Source organism: Armigeres subalbatus, chromosome 1 (assembly GCF_024139115.2).
Source record: "Armigeres subalbatus isolate Guangzhou_Male chromosome 1, GZ_Asu_2, whole genome shotgun sequence".
NCBI lineage: Eukaryota > Metazoa > Arthropoda > Insecta > Diptera > Culicidae > Armigeres > Armigeres subalbatus.
The window spans coordinates 1,153,372-1,177,709 of NC_085139.1; the positions used below are offsets into that span (position 1 = coordinate 1,153,372).

General features: G+C 41.9%; 1 protein-coding gene across 2 annotated transcripts in view; it reads right to left on the reverse strand.

Annotated features, from left to right (window-relative positions):
* Nucleotides 1-205: 205 nt before the first annotated feature.
* The window catches only part of LOC134219530 (homeotic protein ultrabithorax-like), a 150,311-nt gene continuing 126,178 nt past the window's right edge, over nt 206-24,338 (reverse strand). For both annotated transcript variants that reach the window (XM_062698285.1, XM_062698277.1), the window contains one exon: nt 206-2,901. In XM_062698285.1, the coding sequence (XP_062554269.1) occupies nt 2,612-2,901 (290 nt within the window). In that variant the 3' untranslated portion in view covers nt 206-2,611. The remainder of the gene's footprint in view (nt 2,902-24,338) is intronic.

The window sequence follows — 24,338 nt, forward strand, 5'->3', positions numbered from 1 at the left end:
CGATGATTATTTTCTCCCCATTTTGCTTCCCGTTTTAATATCGTGTCGATCTCAGCACTTCGTAAATTAGAGGCATCGATTGCTGACTGGCCCCGACCACCATGATTGATCTCGGTTAGAGGTTAGTTCGACGAGCTGGCATCATTGGCCGGGGGAATGAATTTCTTTCGTTCCATTCCGAACGGATCGCTGAAAGCTTGGTGGCTAAATTTTCATAGTCATGTATTTTGTCATAGAGTTTTGTTTTTTTTTAATCTTCATCATTACATTAAATGGATGAATGAACATGCGTGCACTCTATCGCACACGCGGTCAATAGGTTTAATTCCCCCCGTTCACGGTTTTATCTCTTTTCGTTAGGAACTGCCTTCTTGCTTCTTTGCGTGCCCGCTAATCTGTTGTCGACGTCGTCAAATATTGACAGTCCTTCTGGATTAGATTTCCCCTCGTCTACTCACTGGAATATGTTGCTCTGTTTAGTGTTTTTTTTTTGTGTAAGTGTTTTTTGTATGTTTGTCTGTGTTGAAGGTGTTTGTGGGTTGTTTCATTGTTGCATTCCAATTAAGTTACTTATCAACTATAAAAATCTTATTTACTTACGTATCAATCCGTTACATTTAAATTATTTTTTTCTGTTTTCGATTTTTTGTAACCATTTCTGCTGTTATTTTGCTTCTCCATTGTTTTTACTATTTTATTAAATATACTTTAGCTTACCATCTAGTTACGTATACATTTTTTCCATTTGTGGTTTTGTGTTTAAATTACTCTTATTCTCGTCTAATTACGTATTTTTGATCTATTCCTTTCCATTTAGCCTTTTGCTATTGAACATTAAGGAGCATTCGTTTCAAATTGGGTCTGATCGTGTTTTATTTTCGTTCAGTTGGCTAAGGGTATGTCTGATAGAGTAGGACGATTGGAAACAAACATTACAAATATAGCTGTCCTAGACAATGAGCTGTGTTTGAATATGGTATTGGGTTGAGAAATGGAATCGAGCTGCTCCTGCTTCACATCACGGTATTTTGGCTTGTTTCAAATAGTTGTACAGCTCGCAGGAGAAACAAATGACAATGGGAAATTTTGAAGCACACACGGGTTGTAGCGCTGGAAATGGGCCTGAGTGTTATGAGATAAAGGTGGAGAAAGAGGGTTGGTTTCTCCTGTGTGTTTCGTCGTGTTGCTGGAGGGTGATTCTAGTAGTAGAGATTGAACTACGCTACGGCGGTTGTTGTTCACTACATGTGCAGCTTAGCCTAATCCGCGACAGGTTTGAACGATAATTTAGTGTACGATGAGTTAAAAAATGACAGAAAGCACTAGTTCTGTAAATTATTGCACTGAAAACAATTTTGACGAGGGAAAACTTTGAAGATTTAATATATACAAGTATAGTTCCCCGAAATAAATAAGTACATGAACAATATATTATTACGGCAATCGATTTGATCAGGGTCGGTTCAACCTACTGGGTGTTTGATAGTTTAGAATTACCAAAAAATTACGTATCTTTGTTGCTTTTCTAGACTTTTTTGATTATTGAAAACGTAAACAGTGATGGAATACAGGAGTGTGAATTATGTTGAAAAACAAACGGCACCATCTCTTAAGCAATCGATTGAAAATATGTTTATCCTGTCATGGTGAATTTGTGCTTCAGACAGGATTTATAAATGGAATTTTGAACATCTTGCGATTTATAACCGTGGAAGTTCTTGTTGAGAACAGTAATCTGCTAGACAGAAATGTCCCCATTTTTTCGAAATAATCCACATCCTCTGTATCCCAACTTTTGTAAAGTGTTTCTAATTTATTGAAGTACGTATCAGATGAATAGAGAACATATTTCTGTGCCCACTTTTGCGAGTAATAAAATTCCTCAAACAGATAAACAAAAATGGTGTGTTATGGATGATAAAGCTTTCAAAACATCAAGCCGGACAAGTTGATGTAAAATCTAGTTAAACAAATAATTGCAAAGGAAATCTGTCATCTGCAAAAGTGGATTCTATGTGTATGCAAATTAGCGTTGTTTTGCCATCGGACCTCTTCGCTAATGATTCCTACTTATGTATTGCAATTATACCACATCACAAAAGGAGGCATACCTTTCGTATAGACTGAGATTAGTTTGAGATTCGAAAATAGTTTCTACCAGCTTCTTTGTACAACTTTTTCATTCCATTTTCTCTTATAGTCGAAATCTATGTACAGCTCGTCCCCAAACTGAGGACCCTTACTTCGTCACCTCTATCACCGAGGGTCAGATCTCTGCTTATTTTTTTTTTTTTTGGAAATATACCTTTCACTAGCGTTTTAGTAGTTGTTTAAATTAATCTCTTTAGCAACATTTATTTTTTACAAAATTAATTTATCTAATATAGAACGAAGCCAACTTCCGTCGTTACAATTGAAAACGGGAACTAAAATTGAAACGTAACGTGTATCGGTTAAAAGGTAAAACATAAAAGAACTAAAACAACTATACAGATACAGGACGAAAATATTTCGCTGCTCGCTAACCATAACTTCTTTGTTCATGCGGAAACTCATTCTAAAGTTAATATAAATAATTACTAGAACTACTGTGATTGGTATGGTCTAACCCCTAGTTTTGCTCGTGCAGGGCCGCCTGCGCCGCCGCCGCTGCCGCCTTCTGGGCCTGGGCTTGCTTCTCCTGTTCGTTCAGCTCCTTGATGGCTTGGATTTCCTTCTTGAGCTTCATCCGCCGGTTCTGGAACCAGATCTTGATTTGCCGCTCCGTCAGGCAGAGCGCGTGGGCCATCTCGATGCGGCGCCGGCGGGTTAGGTAGTGGTTGGTGTGGAACTCCTTCTCCAGCTCCAGCGTTTGGTATCGGGTGTACGTTTGCCGGCCTCGTCTTCGCAGCCCGTTGGCACCTGTGGGAGGGGAAGAGAGAAGGGAAGCTCGTGAGATGTCGGATGTTAAACTTGTTGCTGTAAAAAATCTCTATCCATCGAGATAAAATTGTGACCAAGTTGGAAAATGTTTGCTCTTCAAAAAAAAATCCTTCGATGATTAATATATATCACCTGGCTAACTAAATGAAACTAAAATATGTGATGGGAAGATCTCAAATCCGGCTAAAAGCATCTGGCAACAGGAAGCGCTCCAGGATGCATTTAGTTCAGTAGATTGTGAAGAAGAATAAAATGCCAAGCAAAGAATTTTTTGCAAATTTGTCCAACTACTTTTCAGGAACGGTCAAGATACATCCGCCCTCTCATCTCATCATGAATTTTTGGAATGGAACAGACGACGTGACAAGTGGTTAAAAGGTTTGAAACAGGACTTCTGTGGAAATATTACATAATAGAGTTCCCAGATAGCTACCAAATGGCAGTTTAACGACTAGAGTGTTAGGGCGCAAAATAATGCGCGATCCAGATTTGGCGAACTGCAAATAGCAGAGTATCAAGAAAATTGATACGCGCATCGAGCCACAGATGCTGAATTAATGCAGGCAGACCCAAAACAAGTATGGTATCTTCCACTTCACGTTGTTACTAATTTATGGGTACCCGGTAAAGTGCAGATAATATGGAACGCTGTTGCCAATGTTGATGGAATTGTACTAAACATTATGTTGCTCAAAGCTCCGGTTAAGCTGATAAAGTCGCTGACAGCGCTTCCATCGCAAAATCGGCAGTATAAGGCAAACATTTTGGCCGACATAAAGGAAATGTTTCACCAGCTCTTAATTAGTGACCCGTACCGTCACTCTCAGTGCTTTTGTTTTCGAAGCGACTTATCAAATATAGTAAAAACTTCCATAATGGAAGCCACAATCTCACTGGATTCGGCATGGTTTGTTATTCGGGTTCGATCATTTAGTATTTTGTGAATAACTCAATTCAGAGCCAAATTTCAAAATGTATTGCATAGCGGAGTTTAAGATTAAAGTTACTTACTGATTATGGATCGACTGTACGTTTTAATTTAATTTATTGAACGGCTACTCAGTCTTGCACTTATTACAACGAGTTTTTTATTTACCCGACGTTTCGACACGGGGATTGTGTCTTTTTCAAGGGGAAAATATTTTTGTTGTTTGTCGTCAAACAACAAAAATATTTTCCCCTTGAAAAAGACACAATCCCCGTGTCGCAACGTCGGGTAAATAAAAACCTCGTTGTAATAAGTGCAAGACTGAGTAGCCGTTCAATAAATTAAATTAAAGTTACTGCAACTAGCACTGTTACCAACCCTGTCAGCAGTACAACCACTTTTGCTCGGGTACGGTGAATGCCACGATGCGACCGTTGTTACCATGACGACCTAAGCGCACATCGAAGTAGGCGAGTATGGTACATCGCGGTAGGCAAACGTGGTGCGTCGAAGTAGGCGTTTTTTCAATTTGAATTTTTCACTCACTCCACATTTTTCTGCTGTGTAAGATGCACGTGTAAAAACATTTTTCTATCAATAAAATTGAAATCTGCTAAAATTAAATAAATGATTAGTAAGTTTAAAACTAGTACTTAATCTATAAAAATAAAACGAAAAAGTGATTGGCCCAATTTGATACCCTGTGGTGTGGACCGTCCCTTCATCAGCGGAATAGGCTTAATGCAGCAGGTGAGCACTGTCCCCGCGTTTCGCTACCAGGAAGTAGCTTACAAGCATTATAACTCTATTATTTTTGGAATTCAAAAAAAGAACTTTATGGCAGAGTTGTAGAAAAAACCTCGCACTAGAAGTCAGCCATACAAAACATGTTGTAATTCGGCCGTTCAAAGCAAATTGTAAGCAACTACACGTCTCATGAATGATAACTTATCTTAACAGTCCACCCAGCCTATCAAATCATCTAAAAGCGCCACGAATCCGCGAAAAACACGACACACCGAACCCAGAAATCCATAAATAAACTTTGCACTCGCAGTCAAACTGGCAAACAACTGGAAATATCACTAGAACACAGGTAAACTATCTTCAATTCGGCCTGTAAATACCCAGCGCGTGCATGTTAGACAAATGCTGCACGTAGACAACCCTACCCAAAATCAAGTGGCTATAAACACCGATGCTACATGTATGCCTGAATAGAAGAACTACCCTTCCAACACCTTCGTTATCAAACTTTGATGAAACCGGGTTATGCCGAGAAGCCTCTTACGGCAGTCGACGTGTTCCTATACGACTTCAATAAAAACAAATAACTCTCTCAAGTTATTCTATTTATTCACGTCCTTATACTCACCACAAACACAATAAGCACTTAAGGTGATTCTTACAATCAAGCCATGTGGTGAATTTCAAATTCACCACACGGTTTTCTACTCCTATTATCAAAAGTTCAAATCTAGCGTAATAATTTTCGTACAATGCTGAAATCAAAGTCGATTGTTAAGCATAAGTAAGCAAACGATCTACGGATGTTTCATCCCCATTGACGTTGTGGTTTTCTCAATTTGTGCTCTTGAAAAATCACTAGAAAAAGCACGTGGTTTCCAAGATTGCTGATTTGTGGCTTTGTTGTATAACCACCTTAAACATGAAGTCGTCCTCAGCAAGAAAGAGCGATCGTGAAGTAATCTCTCTCCTCTTTACGAAAAGATTGAAAGGAACGGGGCCTGTAACCTGGTCGATTCAAGCCTCAACTCTACACACAACATGACTGAAATACAAAGGAATTCACGATCGGCTGCAAAATCTTCGGCAAGCAACATGTCATCCGGCAAAAAAAACAACTTCTGATATGCTTACAAGAAACTAATATTAGCAGCCGAATCCAAAGCCTCAAGACAGAAAAGGAGCCGACCTTGCTATCAGGAGTTCTTTCGAGTTCTATCATCAACAGTCGCGATACAGCGACATGCTCCGATGAGCAATACAGTGGCCTCAGTATACCTACCGAATAAAAACAAAACGCTATATTATCACCCGATGACCTCTTGGAAGAGCTACTAAAGCTAGTACTGCGTCTAGGACATCTTGGAGGCAGTAGGATCGGTATTTCAGCCAGTGGAACAAAACACAGAGGAGAGCAGTTATTTGAACTCATCGTTGATCAAGATGCTGTGTAGCTCACAACGGCTGTCATACCTGAATCGACCCAGTCTGTAGAAGTTCTCAAGTCCTGGAAATCTATTTCTACTCCACATCATTGGTGGCAAAAGTTTCTTGGTATATTGAAACCTCATACGAAATTCATCAGCTTATAATATGGTTGTAGGCAAAAGCTGGAGCCTTTATGAAGACTTTCCAAGCAAAAATCTAAACCCAGGGCACTCGGTCAAAGAGTTTTTATGCAGAATAATCCATGCCGAAGATAAAAGGATTCCACGAACAATCAACAAAAAAGGTAATAAAGAATAGTCTCAAATTCTTGCGGGCACTCCGCCGACTAGATCAAGATGATCCCCGCAAACCAAAGCTACTAAAAAATTCAAAAAGCTGCTATCGAAGTGCAGGAGACTAATCCGTGACTCCAAACATAAATGCTGGGATGATTCCGTCGAAAGTGTTAACTCCAACAACGATTCTGGACAACTATGGAGCAAAATCAAGAGGTTTCAAGGGAAAATGAAGTAAACTACAATTGAATTAAATATTCCTGCAGGGAATATGATGTCAATAATCCAGAAAAGAATTCGGAACCAACAACAGAAAAACGCTCACATATTCAACAAAACTCAACGACCTGTTCAATACAATATAATTTTCCCCATGGTAGGACTCACATGGAGCCTTGAACGCCGTGGAGGGTCATCTACCGGCGCAGATAATATCCAATGATTTCTGCTAAATGGAAACTCGGCACTGTAATTTCGATAGCAAAACCGGAAGCTGGTCAAAGTAAACTAGTCGGTTATAGGGCCATAATTATTTTGAGTTACATAAACAAACTATTTGGTAGAATGATGAATCGAAATCTACAGAAGAAGCTAGGAGTTTCTTGAGCTTGGCCAATTACCTTGACAAATCAAACTTCACTACGGCGGGTAACAGTTCAGAAACGAAGTTTTCTGTGGGAATTTGGAGAGCGAGCATCATTTGAAAAGCTGAAGTCTCTCGTGATTTGTCTTATTTTATTTTATTCGGACGTAATTTCTGAATACGTTGATCGGACGTAATTGCTGAATACGATTCAGATTGTTTGGCCCAAGAACCATTGTTTGTGCGTGCACAAGTTTTTCTGACATCAAGGAACGGTATACGGAGGTCGAGAAGAAAGCACTAGTCCTCATGTGGACCGCTATTCAAGGGATAAAACAGCGTTAGATGCCATTTTCGGTTCAAGATCGAAGCCATGTGGGCGAATCGAAAGGTTGGCAATTCGACTGCAATCATATAAAGGCAGAGTCATTCACCGTCCGAGAAAATTGAATATGGCCGACCCGACCTTTCTATTAGCCATAAGAGATAGCATAACTGGAATGACTTTCGATGAATGTGCTAAGCATTATCGAAATATAGCAAGCGATGGAAGCTGACAAAGCTATCCAACTCGCCCGAGTCGGTGTAGAACAAGCTGTTTGGTCAGAGTCAGAAGGTGTTCGCTACAGAACTGTGTATGCCCGCAAAAAAATATTACGAAGAATCAAAATAGTAATGCCATAAGCTTTGAGGTTACACGCACAGGTATTTGCTCCTGTAGGACATCAGACAAGAAGCAGAGATTGAGAGCGAAGGATTGGTGACCAACTGGACGCATACTGGTTGTGATGCCTCCCGCACCGGAACCGATAACACGTAGGAAGATACCTTTAGGGCTGATGCCCACGTAACATTTTTTGAACGCTGCGAGCACACCGCATTAAAATAACCGCATTTTCCCAATAACGCACTGTGCACACAGCTTTGAATTAAATTGGATTTTCGGACGTTGTGATTCTGTCACCTGCGGAAACTCCTTCCAGTGCACCTGACCGTAAGACCCGGCTAAATCACCGGTGAAGAAAGACCGGTCTGCGCCTCGCAAGTAGCCACTACGTTTTATGAAGGGCGGAATTTACTCGCATTCGCAACACGGCAACGCCAAAAACCACGAGCAATCTTCCAACTTTTCCTGCAGTTCGCTTACGTAACTCGGATGCCAGGCGACACCAATCCGTCAGCATCTTTTGGGACCACGTGACGAAGCCGAATCTATGGTAAATAGAAAGATCTAACCCACTTACCTCAAGCAATAACGAAACAGAAAAGGAAAGAAATCACTCTTATTTTTCTTTGTTGAAAGTCGTCCTATACATGTGAGTAGTATAGTCCGCTTCTGAGTCGAATCGTGCAAGTGTTTCCTAAGACAGGTTGATTTCCGACCTTGTGATTTTTACCCAACGATATGAGCTAGTATGAGACGTCAGGAAGTCCAGTCCACTCTTCAAGCCTTCAGGCGTGTGAACGTCAACGAGAATTTCAATTGGCGACCCAACTAGAAAAAATAAACGTCGCTCAGCTTAGAATATGTTACACCTGCTGGGAGAGATGTACGATGTGATCGTGATCTTGTTCATCCTCAGTCATGTTCGAGATTTAAGATCCCAAAAATGCTTGATTCATGTCAATCGTCACTAGCAACATTTACTTACACTTCTGGTATTCAGATGCCAACTTACTCTACTCAGTCAGACCAGAGATGGAAAATGGTTTCATTAGGGTGGAGTGAAAGGATGTCAAATGCACGGATTTCAGCCTCAGAAGTGGAAAGCTTATGAGCTGATCCTACAGATGCCACATTACAAAATCAAAATTTGTCTAGTAATCTATTTTTTATTTTTTTATTTGCTTTATTTTCGTGACTTTTTATAAGTTTGTATAAGTTCATCACGGTTCTATTTATCTATGAATGGGCCCCTTGTTTTGATACAGGACTAATTATTCAATGATAATTTTCCCCTTAAGTGTGGCAGACGTTGCACAACGTCCCAATAACCGGAAATATCTATTGGTTTCGATATGGCAATTAAGCGAATACTCGGGGACAAACCAAGGATTTAAAACTGAATGAGGTTACAAGGTTGAAATACTTCACTTCTCCATTTGCCTCCGTTGTATTCACCTTTGTATCAACAGATACGTATTTCGTTTTCTACTTGAAAACTTCTTCAGTGTTTTGAGGTTCTTCATTTAGTTTCTCAGTTGACCCTTTTGGAAAATATCTTAGCTTTGGAATGAATCGATTCGGCTTTTCACTAGACAACCATTGAGTTGGTAAATGTCTCTTAGCTCGAGAACTCCGCAAAGCTTTTACACACCCTTAGCTTGACTCTCTTGTTAGTGCAAGAATGTATCAGAGGACGCAAGCTCGAAACATTTCAAGAAATTATTAAGAGATGGAAAGTTTTCTTTGGCGCTGTAGTAATTTATAATGTTTTCCCTAATTAGACTTCAATAAGCTGAGTTTGGCTAAGTATTATGCACCATTTTGTAGCGAATGTTTTGTTTGATCTACAACATAGGTTAAAGTACCAGTACTTTGGCTGCTAAGCTGATGTGAACAAGATGTACTTTTGCATTTGAATGTTGTATCAAAATTTTCACCTTTTGCGTAGATGTTCAATGCCGATAAATCGACTGACGAGGTATTCGTTGAAAACTCTCATCGTGAGACTCATCGTGAGACTTAGGAATACTCTTCTCTATTTATAACCACATGAAAAAATCTACATATGGAACAGTAACAGAAGCACAAAAAAAATACTTCAATTAAGAAAGATACGGGTCCTAAACGTGAATTTTAATCTTCACCAGCTTCCATCCAGGCAAACAAATCAGAAGTGCACGGAGGGGATCTCGAGGCCAAAAAGCACATTGGTTCATTTGGGTGACGGCTTTGGTCATTAACTGGATTAATGTCTTAGTTTCAAGGGCTTGACGTGCCTCCTATGCGGTTTCAGTGGATTTGAGACACATAATTGTCCTTATTGCAGAAACAAAAATACGCATTGCAGTTGCCAACAGCAATATGCTTGCAAACGTGCTGTGATTTTTTTTTAATTTCTAAAAATCAACGAGATTAAATTCTCTTCGTTCGAAAATTATTATCAAAACAAAACATGAATCTTTGGATCACGCCATATTTTTTTCTGCCTGTAAGTGCACCATCTTCTCAAACTAAGTCGCAAAAACGCAGACAGAACATTATTCAAATTATTTCTCATTCGCGATCGAAATTTGGCTGTCTGGCGGATCACTCGCCCAACCCGCGCATCCTTAGGGCAGCGAATGAAAACCCAAAAAAAAACGCACCACGATTGAACAATGCGCGCGGTGAAATTTGTATTATTTGATCAATTATAATGTAATTATTTTTCGAAAATAGCCTCAAACCAGCCGACAACCGAAATTGGTTCAATTGTTGAGCGTGCTCGCTTTCGGGGTTGCTACTCAAAGGAATTGCGAGGATTTTTTCGGCCCTTTTGCTTCTTATCGGGAATTTCTGCTGCTCGGACTGCGAAGAAACGTGAAGCAGTATTTTTCGAAACAATTTCCTCCTTCGGTTGCTTGCATGGATGGTGCTCCTACGTTTTTTTTCTGCCACGGGAAGCACAACAGGGGACTCCGAGAAGGGGAGAAAACAGGTTCAATGGCCTGGTTTTTGTCGATCGTACCAAGCGGCACTTTTATCATTTTTCGTTCCTTCTTTCCTTTAACAATTGTATGGTGGATGTCTTCGAGGTGCAGTGCACTCATACCCACAAACAAACAGGGCCGGAATTTCCACTTCGAGGGCTGCGTGTGCTCTGTAATTACCGCTGGGAAAAAAACACAGAGAAATACCTGACGAAAAGCTATCCAATCCGACGCTCCAGCCAACACACAAGGCTATAATTTGGAGGTTGCCCCCAAAAACTCGACTATTTTCCTGTTATTTGCCGCCACGAAGGGACATGCGAAAAAAAAACAGCCAAAACCGACGAACCCGCCACCATGAGAACCGTGAGGTCAATACCGGTCCAAATTAAGACACGAGAAAATTGGAATCTCTTCTTCGGTTTGGTGTTCTTCCCCGCGGCGGCGGTGGCTGGCTGGGGCCAGTGGCAATCGCACTGGTCCATCCCAAAGCACAAAACAGTGAGAGTCAATGCATAATTATCAGTTCCCATAGATGACTCTATTCCCCAATTTTACGGCGGTGGTTGGGGTAGAACCGAAATCTAGCGCTAGGTTGAAATTCATATTGTGAAGAGGAGGAGAGAGACCAGCAATGTGGCTAGGGAGGAGGGTCAATCCGCCGATTTCCGAAAAATATGGAGACATATGTGAGGAATGAAGACATAAATCAAGATTCGTTTCACTAAATTAACGACGACGATGGTCAAAAAGCGGAGTGGGATCACAGCGATTTGAAATGGAAAAGCTGTGCTCCGCCACCATTTGGTGCCGTTTCTGGACGTGGGGCTGTAGCCGCACGAAGAGCTTGGGGTGGCATTTGGGGGAGGCAGGAAACATAGGGATTTAATGAATATTTTGCTTCGTTCTTTGGTTTATTCGATCGAATCGGGTGAGAACGTAGCATGGTCGAATAGTTGCAATGTACTTTCTTAGTTTCGAGACAATATTATTGGAAAATTTGACAGTCGTTTTTTTACGTTAGTCGCATGTTACACAAGACATACATACATACTTATCATTCAGCGATTTCCAAATTACACTGATTATATCAAAACCAGAGTGTAAAATAATCGAAATTTTTTAGTGAAGACAATTTTTCTTCATTTGTCAGTTCACTTCCGACACATTCATAGTCAATCTGGACAGTCAATTTTCAGTTGAATATTAGTCATTGAATATTTATGCACATTTTACAAATTGATAAATTATCTGAAATCTGAACACGTTTCAAATGAGTAAAGTGATTTATCACACAGGACTGAATCCGATTTTCATCCGCGAGGCACTTTTAGCAGTAAACATCAACATAAACAATGCTAATTATGTTTTTTTCTGCACATAGTAAACAAATTCAGTGACAGTCGAATGAATGAGTTCGTGGAGTAGTCATCTGACTATGTCATTCTATGTTTTGAATATTCATGCGATGTTTGTCAAAATTCGGACCGAAGTTGCTTCATGAAGATGAATATTTTAAGCTCTGATCAAAACATGAGGAAATCTGCTGCAAAAACGTTAATATTTTAGTCCAGTAAGCTGATCCAGGTCTCTTCTTTTCTGGAGTTTGTTTTAAATAAACACAGTATAAAAATGTAACAGCATATATGATGTAACAAAAAGGCTCCGTTCGATTCGATTAATTTTTCCATCATTTTCTAAAATTAAAGGTCGTCGTTTCTATAGAGCTTGTATCCAATATTGCATATAAGAAAAAGTTGGATGTAAAATTAGAGGTTATTGAACCCAAAAACAAGCGTTAAAATATTTCCATGGCGTGTAATTTTCAGAATTTTTAGCTGTGAGAGCGAATGGTGAAACCTCAAACTAAGTCTTTCTTCATATCACATAGTAAAAAAACATTTTTAACTGATTTTTTGCATCATATTTCACCAAGTGCATCTCAAAAACATTGATTTTACTATCCTTTCGATAGAATGTATGTTTTTGGGAAATAAAGTTGGGATCTCGACAAAGTTTGTTAACACACATGTCTTTACGTACGAAGCGGCATATTCTCATTCTCTAAGGAAAATGCTCGTAAATCAAGTTACCCCTCTTCCGATTCACATAGACGGTGAACAATGGGCCGGAAAATTACAACACCCCCGAGTGACTTTGCTCATTGTTTCCGAAAGAAACAAGCACCCCGGATTATTGTTGTTGCTGTTGTTTTCCAATCGAATCATGCCCCTCACATCGGTTATCAATGCAATAGTCCCGTTTGTAGGTGGCTCCGACTTCTAAGGGATGGATCTCTCGTAATTGGACGAAGCATGCTGCAATTTTCCACGCCGATTCCAGCGAACTATAATTAAGATTATGACTGCCCCTGGAATGCGACTGTGGGCACCGGTCAGCCTGCACGAGCCACGCAACCATGTCCTTATCAAAGAAGACAAACTTGATAAGTTTTTCTTTGGCAGATTTACGACCGGCGAGTGTACAACAGCCAATGAACAATCTTACATGCTGCCAAAAACGAACCTAATCACAAACCCAAGCTCAAAAGGTACTTGAAATCGAAAAAGTGCTACTTGAGCGAACAATAAGGGGACGGAACATTGGGCGGATCAGATAACGAACGTTGCGGTAGGAGCGGTGGAAAATTAGATAGGCATGTTTGAGCAATTTGTTCGGCTGCAGCTGCTGCAAGGTGTATCCTGTCTGTCAGCAACTGTGCATTAGGGTACCCACTTCGCCGCGCCCATACCACTCTAACGCGAGCGAAGGAATAAATTAAGAAATAAATTATCTTACACTGAAAGTTGGCTTCGGGACATTCTAAAACTACGCCGAAGTACCCACATATATATACCGAAAGATGCAACACTCTGAAAAAGCAATTAGCCCTGCTGGATGGATTGGGCCTTGTCAAACCCTGCAGCCTGCGCCGCGGCCGGCAATCTGAGATGAATGTGAACAGCAAGATCAATTAAGGGCATGACTAGATTGATTTCGCCAGCCAGTCATTCAGCCGGTGATGGCGTGTTTTAGTGCCTTCAACCTACAATTGAGAAAATTACAATAATCAAACCACTGCAGTGCTTGAAAGGCTGGAACTCTGGCTGTCTGTTTGGGAGGAGTTTGGCACATGTGGAGAAGAAACCAGACGGTTAAAAACGATGGAAACATGTGGCTCACTTCTCACGACAAAACTCCACCAGAACTACAAAACAACGACGTTCAAGGCGATGACAACCGAGCAGAAGTCGAGTTGAATTCAGTCAAGGCAAAGAGAAAAAAAACCGTCGACATGCCAGTTATACGAAGGGCCACAAATGAATCAAAAACATGACTGTAGAAAGCGCGGAAATCGATAGGAAGAAGAAGCAGAATAAGTTAAACCGCCAGCATGGCCTGTTCTCAGGTCGATCGTTGAGCTCTGCTGGTAGACAGGGGGAAGAACATCATCGACACAGCAAGTGGAGAGAAATGACAATCTCGAAATAACGAACGAGCCATGTTCGGCCATATTTATTTTCGTTATCAAAATACCTTCCTCCTCGTTTTGCAGACCAAGCTTCCACCATAGAACACTGTGCGGCACATGTTGCGAGAAATCCGTCAAAATCTGCCCAGTTTTCTGCCGTTACTTCGGTGGTCTTTAAGCCGCTCAGCGCGATCGTTTTACCCACTGTGTGAACATGCGCTCCGCCGGATCGCATGCAGGAACTCGTTGCATGATCTTGACCGACGTTTGCTCGAGCACAGACTTTTTGCGCGGGATTTTTCAATTTTGCGATAAGTGAAGCGAACAAGTACCGTAGAATTTTCAAGCGAGTCGAGTAATACCTCCCGTGGACCGCTTATCCGTGCACTGGCGAGTGAAACACAGCCGTGGAAGATCTCCGGATGAATGCAGCAGCGAGTGCATCGTTCCTCTCGGTTGTCACGATTTAAGCGAGACGACGACGACGACGACGACGACCGCAACGAGCATCTTCTTCGAAGATCCCAGCGAGCGAGGAGAACAATTTTAAATCATTGATTGTTCCCAATAACTTTTTCCCGCCGACCACCGACCGCTGTTTCGTGAAATGGTTGCTTGGGATGAGTATTGGGGGAAGATCGAACAAAAGGAACCTTTACGATCGAAAGCTGCAAAGTAATTTATCAATTCATGATTAAACAAAAGTGTTAGAAGCAACAAATACTAGACATTGGCATCACTAAGATATTTGGACAACATTCTCGTGAGTTATGAATTGTCCTTATGAGCTGCTCGTTCAACTGTTTGATGTTTCTTACAAAGACGTGGAGGAGACGCATGGTTTTTATTGCCAAAGGAGAAAACATCTATTTTTTGTTAATTTTAAAATGTTTGGATTTAAATGCAAATTAATTGAGATGTTACTGATCTTATCACAATAATCTGATCTGAATAATTGATGAAGTTCTGATCAACTGATGACTGGAAAGTAGAACTAGAAACTAAAGAAAAGGCCACCCTTCAAAAGCGGAAATTCTGATGGATCCATTTAGCAGATAGCGTGTAAGACCCTTAAATCTTGTACGCTTTAATATCCATTGATTTTAATACCGTCCTGAAGGGGATTTTTAGTTCGTTAAACTCAAAATCTTTGGCAAATGTTTGACTAACAACAAGCACCATTATCATCAAACATTGTTAACAAGGGACAGATTCTATATAAGTTGCTCCGTCCCGTACCACACTCCCCCTACCCATGGCCGTTGCAATCGGTTGATTTATCTCACGTTTAGGGTGGACGCTTTCCGATCGCCGCCATGCAACAACGAAAGTTCATTTCTGTATACTGTGGGCCGCGAGGTGGCGCGGCCGGGCGGTACGATGCGGTCTTCAATCATAAACACCTTCCCGGTGAACGGGCGAATCGATTATATCCTTCGCTCGGTACCGGGCCGCCCGGCGCGGTGTGCTCCGTCTGGACACGTGATGAAAGATGACTATAAATTGAGCGAGAATTATGAACACCTTCAGCGGAGGATGTTAGAAGGAGAAAAGCAGCGAATATTTACGACTGATTGGCGTTCATTTTGCTGCTTTTAGTGGTGACCCTTTCAGTGAACTTCCATAAATTGCTCCGGCAAATAAAAGGGAAAATTGCACGTCGTCATTCGTTTCACGTGGTCGGCACCATGCATATGCTGGGTGATTTGTGGGAGACAATCGCGGATTGATTAACGATAGATAAGTATGATTTTGATGGATGGTTGAGAAGTGCCTTTATAATGGATGGATATCCTGATTTTGATTTATCAAACTAATGCGGCTTTAGCAAAAGTCAACAGTCGTCAAAGGTTTATTTAAACAGCTTCAAATTGATTTTTCAGAGCCCGGTTTCATTGAAAGTTTCGTATTTGAGTCAAATACAAAACATTGAAGCGGTCTTACTTTTGAGGTCGAAACAAGCTGACGGGTGCTTGTGAAGCATCGAGCTTTTGAAGCAAGCAACCAAGTCTTATACTGTAATCGACAAAGCATCACTATTAGCGCTTTAAGAAACATTTAATTGCTAAATCCCCACGAAATTGACTTCGAATCGCCTTAAAGCCGGAGTCCGGTCAACCGTCAAACGTGCCCCAAGTGTGATTTAAGGTCGCGCACGCGGCCGGAGAGGGTGGAACCTTATTGTGCTTGTTTTCCCATCAATCTTGTAAAGCCTAATTGAGTCCCTGGCTTTGCTTTGCTGGTTGCTTCAGCCCGCTCCGGCCGGTGCGTGTGAGCTCCATTTCCCAACAGCCACCCTCGCACGGAATGTAAATCTATATCACCAACCGGAGAATTCAACGTGGCAGCAAATGATTATAATTACTTTTCTACAGCACATTAATCTTTCACATATGAAATTAATTGCCGGCAGGGTGCTTCGTCTCGTAGCGGAACTGGGGTACATCCGTGCATTTGGGTCACCTGTCCGATCTTTCAAGTTAGTTCAAACGATAAAACAAAGTTGATTTATTCTTTTTATGGAGTTCTAATCTGCTATATTCTAAACAATAAAATCAAATCTACAATTCCACAGAATCGAAAAAAAAAACTTTCCATCCACAGCATCCTCAAGATGATGCCGCCGAACACAGAACGCAGCCAAAGCTAAAGTAGCGCCGCACCTCATAAAAATGCCATTATAATAAGGGATGCTCTTTATTTAGTGCCCACCCTCGCGCGTTCACACCGGTTCTCCTCCGTCACGTTCGCTCTCATTTCCAAGTCCAGGATCAACGGTCCCGTTCACTCGCACGCGAAGCCAGTTCGGCGCACTCCCTCCTGCCATAATAATTCTTCTTTCTCTCCATTCAATTCCTTCTCCCATTCTCGCGTATACGCAAACGGTCCTTCTGCCGCGCTGTGGCTTCCTCGCAGCTCTCGGACTCTGCACCCGAAAAGTTGTTAGAAAATTTCATGACTGATATAGCATGGCAATAAATCACCAACTCACACCATGCTTTATTTCTTTCGCCCTGTCTCCCTCTCTCCACCGGGCTAGCGGTTTTCTTTCCAATGTTGTTTTTCCCTTTCTTGCGCGTTACTCATTTTCAACCATATTTATTTCTAATACCCTCGCTCATTCCTTCGCTTCCATGCTCACTGCTGACTGCGCTGAGGCTAACGTTGCTTGTTCGACCCTTTTTTTTCCTTTCCTCTGGGAACACCGGCAAGTGCGGCCAAGCCAAGGCCAAGACGATGACGACGACGCTAGGCAAGGATCTTCTCCGTTTACGAACTTTTGCCTTTTGCAAGCAAAAGGGTGATCCCACTCGACACGCACACAGGAAGAAAAGGCTTAACGACCATCCGGCACCTGAACTCGCGGAAAATCTCGACACCAGCCAGCAGCCGCCCGCTGCTGTCGAGTTTTCTCCCGGGATGGGAACGGAAATTGCTTGTTGGAACATCGGTAACGCATTTTATTCATCATGCTGCTCAACCCTAATTGAAGTCTAATTTTGGGGGCGTTTAAAACAAGGTCTAATTGGAAATAGAATTATTTAATTTTTTTTTTTTTTAGTTTTTAATTGATGTTCAATACTCATTCTTGCGAAATCTTCTGCCATCTCCCACAAAAAGGATTTCGTAAAATACGTAACTGTGATAAATTCCCTGCGGGATAATATTTACCCGGTACGCTTTTGTGGTTCCATAAAACTCCCCTCTGTTTTGCAAATATTTATTTATTTTTGATACGGTATTCATGCGTTTACGATTTGCAATCAATCAGTCAACTACTTGAAGATTACATCTGATGTCAATTAAAGATACGGAGACGACACATGCTAAGGATATTGGACACTTTTCTCAGAGGATTGTTAACAACTATTTTAAGTACAATGCCATATTTTTCCAACACAAAGAAGGTTATAAAAAGACGTTTCCAACGATTATTTCAAAATTCTTCTGAATTATTTCTGTATGTCTGTATGTCAATTTTTTTTACAACTAAATATAACTTTTTCCCTTAAAAATTCACCACCCGGTTTTGATATAAAATATATACCTAAAATGCTTGGTCAAAAATACTTAAATACTTCAAAATTGGATGAATGATGATTATTTATTATTTATTTAATCAGACTAAGGCCGAAGTGGCCTGTGCGGTATATAAGAGTCTTCTCCATTCGGCTCGGTCCATGGCTACACGTCGCCAACCACGCAGTCTACGGAGGGTCCGCAAGTCATCTTCCACCTGATCGATCCACCTTGCCCGCTGCGCACCTCGCCTTCTTGTGTCCGTCGGATCGTTGTCGAGAACCATTTTCACCGGGTTATTGTCCGACATTCTGGCTACGTGCCCGGCCCACCGCAGTCGTCCGATTTTCGCGGTGTGAACGATGGATGGTTCTCCCAACAGCTGATGCAACTCGTGGTTCATTCGCCTCCTCCACGTACCGTCCGCCATCTGCACCCCACCATAGATGGTACGCAGCACTTTCCTTTCGAAAACTCCAAGTGCGCGTTAGTCCTCCACGAGCATCGTCCAGGTCTCGTGTCCGTAGAGGACTACCGGTCTAATGAGCGTTTTGTAGATTGTCAGTTTGGTACGGCGGCGAACTCTATTCGATCGGAGCGTCTTGCGGAGTCCAGAGTACGTACGATTTCCAGCCACTATGCGTCTCCGAATTTCTCTGCTGGTATCATTTTCGGCAGTCTCCAGTGAGCCCAAGTACACAAATTCTTCAAACACCTCGATTTCGTCACCACCGATGCAAACTCGCGGTGGGTGGCTCACATTATCTTCCCTTGAACCTCTTCCTATCATGTACTTCGTCTTCGACGTGTTGATGACTAGTCCGATCCGCCTGGCTTCCCTATTCAGTCTGATGTAGTCTTCCTCCATCTTCTCAAAGTGACGTGCCATAATATCTATGTCGTCGGCGAAGCCAAATAGCTGGACAGACTTATTGAAAAATGTACCACTTGTGTTAATCCCTGCTCTTCGTATTATCCCTTCCAAAGCGATGTTGAATAGCAGACCCGAAAGACCATCACTTTGCCGTAACCCTCGGCGGGTTTCGAAGGGACTCGAGAATGCCCCTGAAACTCGAACTACGCACATCACCCGATCCATCGTCGCTTTGATCAACCGTGTCAGTTTATCCGGAAAACCGTGTTCGTGCATTAGCTGCCATAGCTGGTCCCGATCGATTGTATCATATGCGGCTTTGAAGTCGATGAATAGATGATGTGTGGGCACGTTGTATTCGCGGCATTTCTGCAGTACTTGGCGAATGGCGAACACCTGGTCCGTGGTGGAGCGTTCGCCCATAAAACCCGCCTGGTACTGCCCCACGAACTCCTTGCAGTTGGTGCTAGTCGACGGCATAAAATTTGGGAGAGTACCTTGTAGGCGGCGTTCAGCAATGTGATTGCGCGGTAGTTGCTACCATCCAGCTTATCGCCCTTTTTGTAGATGGGGCATACGACTCCTTCCATCCACTCCTGCGGCAAAACTTCCTCCTCCCAAATCTTGGTAATGACCCAGTGCAGCGCTCTAGCCAGTGCCTCACCACCGTGTTTAAATAGCTCTCCTGGTAGTTGGTCAACCCCAGGGGCTTTGTTGTTCTTCAGCCGGCCAATCTCCTCCTGGATTTCCTGGAGATCCGGAGCCGGTAGAATTATGTCCTGCGCGCGTTCTCCCAGGTCCATCACCAAACCGCCATCTTCGTCTGCCACATCGCCATTCAGGTGTTCTTCGTAGTGCTGCCGCCACCTTTGGATCACCTCACGCTCGTTCGTAAGAAGGTTCCCGTTTATGTCCTTACACATATCAGGCTGTGGCACGTGGCCCTTACGTGAACGGTTTAACTTCTCATAGAACTTTCGTGTGTTATTAGCGCGGTACAGTTGCTCCGTTTATTCACGGTCTCGATCTTCCTGCTGGCGCTTTTTCCTCCGGAAAATCGAGTTTTGTCTGTTCCGCGCCTGTTTATATCGTGCCTCGTTCGCCCTCGTGCGGTGTTGCAGCAATCTCGCCCATGCTGCATTCTTCTCTTCCACTAACTGCTCACATTCGCCGTCATACCAGTCGTTTCTCTGATCCGGGGGCACCGTGCCAAGTGCAGCGGTTGCGGTGCTACCAATGGCGGATCGAATATCTCTCCAGCCATCTTCAAGAGACGCTGCGCCTAGCTGCTCTTCCGTTGGAAGTGCCACTTCCAGCTGCTGCGCGTATTCTTGGGCTAGTCTACCATCTTGTAGCCGCCCAATGTTAAGCCGCGGCGTCCGACTTCGACGCGTGTTGTACACCGTCGAGAGCTTTGAGCGCAGGCATACTGCAACGAGGTAGTGGTCGGATTCAATATTCGCACTGCGGTAAGTGCGGACGTTCGTGATGTCGGAGAAGAATTTACCGTCGATTAGAACGTGGTCGATTTGGTTTTCCGTTTCTTGGTTAGGTGATCTCCATGTGGCCTTGTGGATATTTTTGCGGGGAAAGAAGGTGCTTCGGACTACCATTCCGCGGGAGGCTGCGAAGTTTATGCATCGTTGGCCGTTGTCATTCGGACTATCCGGTCCGATGACCGGTCTATACATTTCCTCCCTTCCTACCTGTGCGTTCATGTCACCGATGACGATTTTAACGTCCCGCAGTGGGCATCCATCGTATGTCTGCTCCAGCTGTGCGTAGAACGCTTCTTTCTCGTCGTCGGGTCTCCCTTCGTGTGGGCAGTGCACGTTGATGATGCTATAGTTGAAGAAACGGCCTTTAATCCTCAGCTTGCACATCCTTGCGTTGATTGGCTGCCACCCAATCACGCGTTGGCGCATCTTACCCAGCACTATGAAGCCGGTTCCCAGCTCGTTGGTGGTGCCACAGCTTTGGTAGAAGGTAGCCACTCGATGCCCGCTTTTCCACACTTTCTGTCCTGTCCAGCAAATCTCCTGCAGCGCCACGACGTCGAAGTTGCGGGGATGTATTTCATCGTAGATCATCCTGTCGCAACCTGCGAAACCTAGCGACTTGCAATTCCATGTTCCAAGCTTCCAATCGTGATCCTGTATTCGTCGCCTAGGTCTTTGCCGATTATATCGAGTCGCATTATCTCTTATATTGTTCGTAATGATTGGTTTTCTAGGCGGCTTATTGGGCCTGCGCAAACCTCCTGTCTCGTCGGAGGGCCGTCGTGTCAGGGCTGTTTAGCGTCCCACCTAACACCAGGACTTGGGCTTGTGCGCTTTGAGCGGCACACGGTCGCTTTGGTGGGGCCTACTTGCGGATACATGCAGCTTTTTATAGAGGTTTAACAGGGCCCACTGTCAAACCCCACCACATCCTAGGCAAGCCCCACAACTCGCAGATGGCCTGGGGAGGGATCGTCAAGCCCTTGGACGTAGTCCCTGCTGCCCGAATGGATGAATGATGAAGTTTGAATGAATTTCCCAATGAAGTTCGGATGAATTTCTCGAATAAGTTCGGATGAATTTCCCGATGGATTCAAACGACTTTCCTAATAAAGTTCGCTTCCTTCTTCCGATGACATTCGTTGGCATTTCCTTACCATATTTGGATCCATTTCCAGATGCAATTTGGACGATTTTTTTATTATGTTCAGATGAATTTCCTAATGGGATTCGAATGAATTTCTCAATTGAATTTGCATTCAAGAGAATTTTTCGAGAATTTCGGAAGAATTTTCCGATTGACTACGGATGAATTTTCCATTGAAATTATGATAAATCTCCCGATGAATTTCAAATGAATCTCACGATGAATTCGGACGAATTTCTGAAAATTTCCTAAATTTTTTGGATGAATTTCAAATGAATTTCCCCAGAAAATACGGATGTTTTACTCACTGAAATTCGGATGAATTTCCGATGAACTACGGATGAATTTTCCGATTTAAATTCGGATAATTTTCCCGATTAGATTTGGGATGAATTTTCGGTAAGGTTCAAATCGATTCCTCGGCGAAATTCTGAATAAATTTTCGATGGAATTCGGATGAATATTCCGAATTTGAATTTTCTGATGAAATTTGGATGAACTTTCCTTTGAATATCGGGTGAATTTTTTGATGAGATTTGAATGAATGTTTCGAAGAAACTCAAATGAAATTCCAGATAAATTTCAGAAGAATTTTCCTACGAAATTGAAATGATTTTCCGATGATATTCTAAAGTATTTCTCGACCAAATTTGGATAAATTTGTATACGGGGTTTGAATTGAAGTTCACATCAAAATCGTGATTAAATTCACATGAATTTCCGATGAAATTTGGATGAGTGTTTATTAGGATCAATTTCCGGAAATTGCGAAAGAAATTCCCGTAAAAAATCGGATGAATTTCTCACTAGAATTCAAATGAATTGAATTCCGACAATTTTAAAGATAAACTACCCGATTATTATTGGATTACCTTCTCTTGGAAATTGGAATGAAATTTTGAATAAATTTCTAGATGAAATTCGAATAAATATCTCAATGAAATTTGGATGAATTCCTCAATGAAGTTCGGCATAATTTCCGATGAAATTCGAATGAGTTTTTAGATGGAATTCGAATAAAATAAATAAATAAATAAAATTTCTCGATGATATTCGAATGAGTTTTCCTTTTTGACGAAACTTGGATAAACTTCTCTATTAAAATCAGATGATTCTTCTCTATTGAAATCGGCTGTGATTCGGACGAATTTTCCAATGATGAGTTTCGGATGAATTTTCCGATGAATTACGGATGAACTTTTCGATGATTTTGGATGAAGTTTTCGATGGATGAATCTCTCGATGAAACTCCAATAATTTCAAAGATTATTTTTATTTGAACATCCTTTAACCGATTCAATACGGATTTTTGTTTCGTCTTGTTTCAACATAAATTTTGGACAAACTGCTTCAAAAACGGATGCTATCCATAAAAATTTTTTTTTTTTGAGATTTTCTAGGGCTTCCAAACTTTCCTTGAGTTCAGATCTGGATGATCTACATAAACAACAAAGTGTTTTACGGGGCCTCAATCCTATATTGAAGTTGTAAATGAGACATAATTAAACTATTTTTATTAAATCTCAATGTTACCAGAACATCAACGGTACTCCAAACTATTCTTGAGTTCAGATCTTGAAGGTCTACAAATTCATAGGTTTCCGAGCTTGTGTTTTAGTTGGAGAAGCCCCGTGGGACATTATAACACAAGTATATACAAAATACAACATTCCCAGAATATCTACGGTACTCCAAACAATTCTCGAGTTCTGATCTTGGAGGTCTTCAAGACCAACAAAGCGATTGATAGGTTCATGAGCTTGTGTGTAAGTTGTAGAAACCCCATGGAACATTACATCAGTATTCCAAAAATTCAACACTCCCAGAATAGCTATGATACTTCAAACCATTCTTGTGTTCAGATATTGAAGGTCTGCAACACCGATAGAGTGATTCATACGGTCCTGAGCTTGTGTGTTAGTTGGAACAACCCTTTAGGACATCATTACACAAGTATATACAAATCACAACATTCCCAGAGTTCCTGCGGTACTCCAAATCATTCTTGAGTTCAGATATTAGAGACCTTCAAGACCAACAGAGTGATTCATAGGTTTCCGAGCTTGTGTGTTAGTTGGTGCAGCCCCATGGGACATTATTACATCAGTAAATAAAAAAATCAACATTCTCAGAACATCTAAGGTACTCCAAACCATTCTTGAGTTCAGATCTTGAAGGTGTACAAGATCAACAGAGTAATTCAAAAGGTTCCCGAGCTTGTGTGTTAGTTGGAGAAGCCCCACAGGACATCATTACATCAGTATATAAGAAATTCAACATTCCCAGAATAGCTACGGTACTCCAAACCATTATTGAGTTCAGATATTGGAGGTCTACAACACAAACAGTGTGATTCATGTCCTGAGCTTGTGTGATAGTTGGAGCAACCCCACGGGACATCATTACACCAGTATGCACAAATCACAACATTCTCAGAGCTCCTGCGGTACTCCAAATCATTCGTGAGTTCAGATATTGGAGGTCTACAGTACCAACAGAGTGATTAATAGGTTTCCGAGCTTGTCGGTTAGTTGATGAAATCCATTTGACATCATAACACCAGTATATACATAATACAACATACCCAGAATATCCGATACTCCAAAGCATTCTTTAGCTCAGATATTGGAGGTCTACAAGACCAACAGAGTGATTCATAGGTTTCCGAGCATGTGTGTTAGTTGGTGAAGCCCTACGGGACATCATTACACCAGTATATAAACAATACATTTTTTCTAGAATATTTCCGTTCTTCCGTACCATTCTTGAATTCAGATCTTGGGAGT